Source organism: Vicugna pacos, chromosome 6 (assembly GCF_048564905.1).
Source record: "Vicugna pacos chromosome 6, VicPac4, whole genome shotgun sequence".
NCBI lineage: Eukaryota > Metazoa > Chordata > Mammalia > Artiodactyla > Camelidae > Vicugna > Vicugna pacos.
In genome coordinates this window covers 52,478,716-52,488,767 of record NC_132992.1, presented here as the reverse complement: position 1 = coordinate 52,488,767, position 10,052 = coordinate 52,478,716, and the positions used below count along the sequence as shown (strand labels likewise).

General features: G+C 40.7%; 1 protein-coding gene across 1 annotated transcript; it reads right to left on the bottom strand.

Moving 5' to 3' along the window:
* Positions 1-5,430: 5,430 nt before the first annotated feature.
* ARF6 (ARF GTPase 6) lies at positions 5,431-9,446 on the bottom strand. Its single transcript, XM_072963018.1, has 2 exons — positions 9,287-9,446; positions 5,431-9,186 (listed from the first exon to the last, which is right to left on the bottom strand). Exon 2 carries the CDS (start codon positions 8,697-8,699, stop codon positions 8,172-8,174), a length of 528 nt encoding a protein of 175 aa, XP_072819119.1. The 5' UTR covers positions 8,700-9,186; positions 9,287-9,446; the 3' UTR covers positions 5,431-8,171.
* Between the last annotated feature and the right edge of the window lie 606 nt (positions 9,447-10,052).

Sequence of the window (10,052 nt, the reverse complement as noted above, 5' to 3'; positions counted from 1 at the left end):
TTTTCAAAGAGATTCTTTTTTTCAATTTTCCTTTTTCTCTAGGAAACTGGTGGTAGGGAGCACACATTCATTCTCCACTCCACCCTCAACAATCCATACCTACAATACTTCTGAATGATGTTTTGAAAATTAAGTGACCCTCTTGTATTAAAGTGTTTTTATAAACTTCCATATACATCTCCCTCTGACTAGCACATATGAACGTATATTATCATCTCTCATCTCTAGCTTTTTGGAACACTTCTATTAGCAGCTTCTTCACTACTTCCTGTCTTTTTCACTGCAAACTAGTTTCGGACCACTTCACTTCAACTTATCTAAGGAAGATCTCCGTGACTTTCTAATGTCAGTTCTAAAGAATTCATTTTGAACGTTAGCGTCTTGATCTCCCTGTAGGACATGGCATCATTGATATTGTGTCCCGTGGTCTCACTCTTCTCTATTAACGCCCTCTTCTTTCAACACTGTAATCTTTGGTGTTCCCCAGGGAGGGGTCCCATCCTCTGCTCTTTATTCTTCTTACTCCCAGGAAATCTCACTCGTATCTCTAGTTTCAAAAGCCAGTTAAAAGCTAACTCCTGAGTCTCTATCTGTAGACTAGATGTCTCCTGACGTATTGGATATCACCATGTAAATGTCCAAGCCATAGAATCTAAAACTTGCTATCAAAGCTGGGTATGTAATCTCTTTCCTTTCCTTAAGCTTGCCATTTTCCCTCTGTTTTTATAACTGTAACCTTCATTAGCAGTCACTCATGCATACTTTTCCCCGTGTTCTCTCTCATTCAGTTGACCCAAACATGTTTATTCTCTCTCTCTAAACTAGGGTTTTCCAAACTATAGCCCCTGAAACCATTGTTTGTTTGTTTGTCTTTTAAATATTAGGGTTCAGTGATCAAGTAAGTTTGGGAATGATGGGTTAAGACTTCTAAGAATCCTTAATATACTGCTAAAGTGCCTTGTGAACCCCAAATGCAGATATAATATGAAGTGTTTCCCAAATTGCTTGGAAGTCTTTTTTCCAAGGATTATCTCCTCTGATCAGTGTTCCACAGAACACACTTTGCCAAATGTCATTCAGTTATTTCTCAAACGTTTCCTGTCCTCTCCACCACAAGAGCCATTGCTTCAATTAGGGAGTTCTCTCTCACCTAGTCTATACAGTAGGTTTCCTGCTTAGGATCTTTACTCATCTTTTACACAGTATTTAATGAGCTCCCTAAAGTGTAAATCTCATGCAATTTCATGCTTTAAAAATCCCACAGGGTTTTCCCAGTATCCAAATTATAAAATCCAAAATTCCTTAAAAAAAAAACAAAAAACTTCACGACCCAGCCCCTGATCATCTTCCTATCTTAGTTTCACACCAGTCCATCCTATGCTGCCAGCATAATGAAATATAAATTCCCGATGCTTTATTAACACCTTCTGGCTTTTGCATATAACTTTTCTGCTACCTAAAATGTCAGCCACCTTTTGGTTATCCGAATAATTCCCACTCATCCTTTAAAATTCACCCCAGATGGTCCTCTTCCGTTCTTCTACCTCCCATTCCCCAGTCAGGAAGGTGCCTCACTGGTATGCACTCAATGCACCGTCTATGATAGCACATCTTTGTAATTATCTGTGTACATCTCTCTCTTTTCCAATTAGACTGTGACCTTCCTGAAGATTAAAGACATTCGTTTATTCCTGCTGTGGGGTCTAGTACAGTGCCTAGAACCTAGTAGATGAATGCTTGGTGAATAAATGAATCAATATATATATATTATCTTTTAACTGTTTCAATATTATTTCTTTCTGAAAACTATAAATAGGCCTGCAAATAATCAGCTCAGCGAAAACTTTAACTTTCCTTATTTTTCACGATGTTCTCTGAAATTCACAGTCTATCAAGTAGTCACATGTGATTTTTATGGGAAATAAATTTCTCAGAGTCTAATACTATGTTCTCCATTGTATGGAAGACTCAAATTATACAAGGACTCAAAATCTATTGATGCTCAAACAAGAAAATAATGGAATGTTACTCAGCGTAAGCTTTTTGTAAATGAACACACACACAAATTTAAGTACATTATTAACCGTTGGTTCACCTCAGCTGTTCCTAGTTCAGATACCTGACTCCAAAGTCTGGCTCTGCTACTTATTAACATACACCTCTCTAAGCCTCAGTTTTCTCAACTATAAAACAGGAGCCCTTTCTCCCAAGGTGGTTGTGAGGATTAAGAGAATATGCATGAAATGCTTAGAACAATGCCTGGCACATGGCAAACATTCAAAAAATGCTAATTATTATTATTCTTAGAATGTTTCCCAATTTGATCTCTCCAGGCCTAGCTCCAACCTAGGACTTATTCATAAAACTAACTTTTAGAAATAAGAAGTTTATGGAGAGAAAGTACTTTGGTTTGCCATATTAGAGTAAACTTCAAAGGTTCCTTAACAAATTTGGCTTTTTCTCTCATGCTATCACCTTCTCAGGCCAATCTATTCAGATGTAATGGGAAACAGCTATTATGGTCATGAATAACCAGTTTCACATAGATCTTTGTGTGAACAAGTATTTTTATTTTTTAAAGCCCATTTGTGAATGTCCTCCATAAAATTTACTTCCGTGGCTCCTAAGTGATTTTGTTTAGGTTCTCTTTCAAGATAGTTACAGATTCCCACATCCTGTGTAAGTAGTATAGAACAACTATCTAGGCAAGAAATTCATGTGTGAAATAAATTAATTTTTTTTTACTTTATATTGGTTAGAGGAAATAATACCATAAGAAACCAAATATCATGTATATTAGCTTCCCAGTCAATAAAACACTTCCCCTTACAAAGTTTCATAGTAAAAAATACTGGATTCAGGACTTGATTACAGTAATACCAACTGAATAAAAGCCACAGTTCCATGATATTATGTGAAACTATTCCAATCTAATCTATGTTATTTGGAGGAAAGAGCACTTTGAACAGAAAAGTATGTTTAACTTACTTACAAAGATTAGTAAAACTACCATTAAAATAAGGGAAATCTTTTTAATAAAATGACTTACAAAATTTTTAAGAATGTTAAAATTGAAACTGAAAAGCTACTGAGTTTACACATTAAAACTTATTTAGGGAAAAAAAAAATCCAAGCGAGACTACTCAATAACAAGTCTCAAAGGTCACTAAATGTTCAAATGTGGCAAATTATATGTGCCACTGTTTCTTAAAGTTTTGATCAGACTCATTTAACAATGGTCTTTTATTGGATTTCTTATATATTTTGGTAATATTTCAAAAATTGGGCTTTTGCTCTGGAGTCAACATTTTTCATCAAGGGCCAAACAGTAAATATTTCAGGCTTTTTAGGATAAATACTGTCACATATTCAAATTTGTTTTTTCTAGCAATTTTTTAAAATCCTTTAAAAATGTAAAAGCCATTCTTAGCTCAGTCCCTATAAAAGCAGGTGTAGCCAGATTTGCCCTTGGCCAGTTTCCCCACCCCTGCTTTACATTATACATATTATCTTTTTGTTACTATCTCAATTCCACTGATATTTTCTTCCTTCAAATATTTGCTCACAAGTCACCTTCTCAATGAGGACTCTGAATACACGCCTACCTGTCCCCCATATATATAACATACTATGTAATACATAGTATATAACCTGGAATATTTTTTTTATTACCCCCAACCCTCAACCCCAACATAAGTTCCTTGAGGGCAGGTCTTTTTTTTCATTGATTTAACTCCTGTCTCTAGAACAGTGCCAGGTACATCAGTAGGCTCTCAATAAATAGACCTGCCTTCACACTTATAAATCCATGGAGGAAATAGATGACCCTTGAACCCCAGGGGTTAGGGGCACTGACCCTCTGCACAATCAAAAACCTAAATCCTTGCATAACTTTGTAGTTACACAGTATTCACTGATTCAGCCAACCCCAAATTGTGTAGTACTATAGCACTTATTATTGAAAAAAAATCCATATATAAGTGGACCCACTTATACTCACATAATTCAAACTTGTGTCGTTCAAGGGTCCACTGTATATCCAAATGAAGGCAAGTGAAAAAGTATTCAAGAACGAGAGTGCCAAACACTTTTTAAAAACTATTTCAAGTAGTGATAAAACATTTTTTTAAAAGGGGGGGAAGTTCAAAATTAAAGTGTTTTCTTACTATCCCACAAAGTAAGCTTATTTCTAGACTAATTCCCTGAAAATCTGTGATTATTCTAGCTTATTTAATAATAAATTTCAACTGTTACTCCTAAACCCCTCTACAGACCTGTTCTGCCTCTTTGATCTCACCTGTTTGTATTCCCTGTCCATTCAACTCACTAACTAGTCTGGCAACCTTCAAGTTTAGCAAAGCAGAGAGAAAAGTTGCTTTGTCTTTTCTATTACTCCATCTCTTAACATTCCCTTTTTATAAATTTCATAATACTATAATCTTTCCTACTTTGTCTTTACCATTTAATATAAACAATGCAAAGAGCTAGATTCTATTGAACATTATACTTCAAATACATTATGCTCAGTGGTTAGTCAGACCTAGAAGTTATTTTTAATTGCTATGTGGTTTTACAATTTCTACCTGTCAGGAAAGATTTGCCTTACCATAACCCACATATATATATACACTTGGCAAAGTATAGAGGAAATAATTTTGGGAATTTAGTAAGCTCCACCACCATTCAGATTATGGCTCCTACATTTCTAAACTTATATTAAAACATAAAAACCCACTAAAGTGTAAAACACCTTCTACTGCTCTCTGATAAACTGGTACTTGAGAGCCATTAATAAAACACAGTACGAAATATAATAACATTAATGTGGGGTTAAATCATACTAGAGAAAACACTAAGACGTTCTAAAATGAAACTACAAAAATTGCTAATACAAGAAGGAATGCCTACAAAGAAGGAAATGTTTAAAAAACCGTTTATCCAACACGTTATTATTCACCTACTATTTTATTTTCCAAATGGCTACAATTCTGCCATTGGTATCAGGCAAACAACCTTTGTTTCTAAAAGCCAAACTTTAAAATCCAAACGTCAACTGTCAAGAGTCAAGACTACACTGTAGGCCAATTCTTTAGACACACAATTCTGTTCTAAAAATGATAAGGTTATGATTTTTGAAAAACAGTAGCATAATAAAAACTGCCATAGAATGTTAATTTTTTTAAATTTTCAACTGTTTTTGTGTCTAAGTTAGCATAAAATCAGATTAAATTTGATGGAACATCAGGGCAAAACCTCCTTATACAGCCAGGCTTAGGTCCAAGAACCAAATTGATTCTTCTTGCTCTTATAAAAGCTAAGTGACTCCCAAATTAAGTCACTTTATATCATATATCCCTGGAGAGTAACATGGCCCAACACACCACACGTCCCATTTAATCTAATTCAAACGAGTAACATAACGTGAGAAACTGCACTGTGTAATTCCTTTATTTTCTGCATATTAGTGCTTTACCAACACTACAACCATAAAGAACACAATTCCAAGTACTGTACTTTTTAGTTTGGGGAGATCACAGTCTACAGACTCATTTACTTATATCAGACAAGATTAACCTCATTCAAGACTTACTGCAGTTTAGAAATTCACATAAAATACAGAAATTGATGCAATTAAACAAAAACTTCAGGATCTTATTTCTTAAATTCTTAGGTAGTAACTTTTTCTGCAGGCTATAATTAGCTGCCCCATGATCACCAATGGTTATGGTTCAATTTAACTACATCAATTATCAACCTCTTATGTCCTTAAAGAAAATGTAAGAGAAAATTACAGTTTCTTGTCAAAAGGTTTAAGGTTTTCCAAATTTCAAATATTTGCTTCCCCCTCCCCCCACCTTCAGTTAGACATTTCAAATAAACTAAAAATAACCACATCTCACCTGCAACATTCCATAGCAATCACTTGATGTATAAAATCTTAACTATGCCCCCAGTTATTTTAAGACACAAAAAAATGGCTGCCTATCAATCTGTCACAAGTTAGAAATACTACATTAAAGAATTAACATGAGGGTTTCAAGTTTCCTCCAGTTTAGGCATTCATACCTTTGTGCTTGTCTTAAGATGTTACTGTAACATTGATATTTGTATAGCCCATGTTTATGTACCTTAATATGTAATCATTTGAAATACCAGTAATTAAATTTATGATGGAGCTCTGGGAATTTTAAAAGCAACTAAAATGTTCTTAGATGTGTGTCAGCTTCATTTTTAGAGACACTTCTACTCAAGTGAAACTGAGAACTTTATACTTCAGTTGCGTTTTGAATTCAAAAATTCCCCCGCACCATTAGGAGCCTACAACATAGCACCTTTTCTCATCTGCTTTAAGTAAAATGTTTGTCAAGTGTTTTACTTTGAAGAGTTAATTTTTCATAGCCTTATGCTTCTCATACGTCTTTGGTAAAAGCTCCATTATACAATATGGCCAAAGTATGAAGGACCAATGCTGTCCAATCATATACCATGATATCCCGCTCAACTTTAGTTTTCAGACACCCTCATAAACGAAACCTACTCCACCTTTTCCTGTAGACTGCCTTTGCAGTCTACATTTCTGAAATTCCCTAAGTTTAATTCCTTGAGGATCTCTTAAAATTAATCCTTAAGGCTGTGTAAGAACCAGATGCTGCTGCACAATTCTGTATCAAGCGTTAACATTTGGTTCAAAGTATTATCATAGTGGTCTCAATAATCTAGTTACTGGTCCTAACCAGCTAAGCAAGTAATCTTGTTAGGATCTGGGTATCACCAGTGTACACACTGCTTACCCTTGAAGAAAAATAAGTTTACATTCATTGTCATCTGTAGGTTCTTTCTCTACATCCTACTTTCCCTCTGCCATTCCTCAAGTCTACACATCATTCATTCATCACATTTCCTTCCTTAAAGGAGATGGTGTTATTATTGAACCAACAGGATATCTGACGATTTGCATGAGTTAATCCTACAAACAGAATAACTTTTTTTATAAAACTTCTTTTCCAGTGTTCTAATTAATGGACATATGGATCATTAATCTATAAAAAAAAAAGACATTATCTTCAGCTTAATCAGTTGCTGTAATGTGGAAACGAATTTTTTTTCCAACTATGTAAAAGGTGCATATAATTTGAATTGTTAAAGACTTTATTAATGAACAAAGTAAACATCCTAGCAATTTTAAAACTATTGGTCTTAAGATATTTGAAACATGGTAAAAGTATATATTCCAGTTTTGCCCAAAGTCACTTAAAATATCTACAAATATTTGTGTGTGGCATACACCATTATTGCTCCATTTTCTGGAAGAGTCTATTTTTAAAGTTTAAAAAGAGGGAAAACACAGCAAAGCTGCTAACTTTGCAGTGGTAAAAATCTATGTACTTGACAGGTTACACTTTTCTATTTTTATGCAGTGTAAGTTAGCTATGTAACGGGGAACTTGAGTTTTATCTTTACTCACGCATGATGTATGTTTCAGAACTTAATAGCTGACATTTCAAAGTACTTTTTACATTACCTGTTTTAACATATTGATGTGCAACTGGAACATATTGCAGTATTACTCATTATTTGCCATTGTGAGCTAAGTTTACTTTACTGGTCTCAGATATAAAAGGTCACATTTGAATTTCCTAAGTTAAAGTTAGAACTCATAAAGGAGGGGGAAAGGCCTTAAATATAAAAGACAAACGGCAGTTTGATTAAGCAATAATTTTCAGTTTACTAGATGAAACAGACTTGCAACATAGTCTGCATGAATGCAAAATAAGCCATCTACAGCAAGTGATAAGGAAACTGGGCAAAAGGAAAAAAGCATACATTGGAAAAGAAGATTTTCTCAAAATAAAAAAATCAAACCATTATTATAAAGGAATTGACCAAGACCTGCTATATTTCCCCCATCCCATTTGCTGGAAGTCAACAAGAGCATCTAGCACTTTGTGTTCATGTCAAAAGTCAGATCAGAGCATCCTAACGCAAAGCAAAAAAAAGAAAAAGAAACAAAAAAGAAAAACCCCTAACCCCCTCCCCCAAACCGTAGAACTGTAACTCCAGAGTTCAAATTCAAAAGAAGAGAAAGTGGCAATTGAAAGAGGTGATGGTGGCGATAATCCTATGAATGGGTTTGATTTCTCTCCTTCTGGGGGATGGGCGGAGAATGCTCATTAGGATTTGTAGTTAGAGGTTAACCATGTGAGCCCCTCATAGAGTCCGTCCCCTGAGGTGGCACAGGAGGGCTGCACATACCAGTTCCTGTCCCGAATCCGGGTCAGGCCCAGTTTCTCCTGGATCTCGTGGGGTTTCATGGCATCAGGCAGGTCCTGCTTGTTGGCGAAGATGAGGATTATGGCGTCCCTCATCTCCCGGTCATTGATAATGCGGTGCAGCTCCTGGCGGGCCTCGTCGATGCGGTCGCGGTCGGCGCAGTCCACTACGAAGATCAGACCCTGTGTCCCGGTGTAGTAATGCCGCCAGAGCGGCCGGATCTTGTCCTGGCCGCCCACATCCCAGACGTTGAACTTGACATTTTTGTAAGTCACCGTCTCCACGTTGAAACCCACGGTGGGGATGGTGGTCACCGACTGGCCCAGCTTCAACTTATACAGGATGGTCGTCTTGCCGGCCGCGTCCAGGCCCAACATGAGGATCCGCATTTCCTTGTTCCCGAAGATCTTAGATAGCACCTTCCCCATCGCGTCGGAAGAGCCGGGGCCGGGGGCATTCAGGTGTCCCGGGTCCCCTCTGCCAGCAACGCCGCCGCCGCCGCGAAACCGAAACGAAGCCTCCCAGTCGCGAGGGCGCCCGTGCGGCCTGCGTGGGAGTCGCCTCCTCGGGGCAGAGGCCCGGGCCCGCCGCTCACTCGGGCATCACCGACCTCCCAACTCGATGACTCCACTCGTCGCGGCCGCCGGGGCCCTGAGTCTGCGCCCGGAGAGCCGCCGCCCTGCTGAGGCGCGGCCCGGCCCGGAACTGCCCTTCCCCCCCGCAGGCGCCGCGCGAGCGCCGCCGCCGTTCCCGCTCCTCTGCCTTCTCCTCACTCCGCCGCGGGAGACTGCCGCCCTTCGCCCCGGCCCCCGGCCCGCGAGCACCGCGCTCACCACCGACCCAGGCCACCCGAGAGGCAGCGCGGCTCCGGCGCCCAGTCAGGTCATTGATCCTCGCGGGAACTCGATGCGCCGCCTGCGGAGACACAGAGAGGGAGAAGGGAGTTACTGCTGCAGCTCCAGAGGAGAGCGGAGGCCGAGGGGGCCCGCCTTTCCAGCTCAGCCCCGGAGGTTACCTCCAGCCGCCGCCCCGAGCGCGGGCTCCCTCCGGCCTCCACCGCCTCCTCCCAGCTCTGCCGCCGCCGCCGCCGGAAAAGGCGCCGAGGAAACCGCCTCACTTCCCCTCCCGACCACGCAGGCGCAGCGGAGGCCGACCGTTCGGACAAGAGCGACCTCTGTAAGGAGAGCGGCCCGCGCGCCTAGCGTCGGGGCGCCACGGGCGGAGGGGCGGGGCTACGGCGGCTCGGAGGGCGCGCAGGTGCTGCCGGCCCCCACCCCCGCGAATCTCGGGCTCTGACCCGCGCCCACCTGTCGCTGCTCTAGCGTCCCCTCCCCTCTCTGCATTCCTCTTCCGCGCTCTCTGCTCCTCCGCCCCGGTTCGAACCAAAAGAGCCGACTCGCTGCGGCGCTCCACAGGGTGGGGCCCGCGGGCCGCCCGCTCCCCGGACGGAAGCCTCCCCCATGCTGCTGCTTCCAGGCCTCTTCTCAGACCTCGGTGCCCGCCAGCTGCTCCCTCCGCCCGCCCCAGCCCTCGCGTGCCCTCAGTCTCCCAGGGAAGCCCTAGCCGCTGTTTTTACCTTTCCCCCAACCCTCTTTGGTTTCCTTTATGCCTCGTGTCTGCGTTCCCTGAAAGACACGTGGGAAGCCAGTGGTTCGCGTGGAATCTGCCAGCCAGTGCGGCGCTTTTACGGGGCTTGGGTTTGCTCTGAAGCCCGTCTTTGGGTGTTTGAACCCTATTTTACACATCTTGTCGGGACCAGTCCACGTTTCTTAAAAATTACA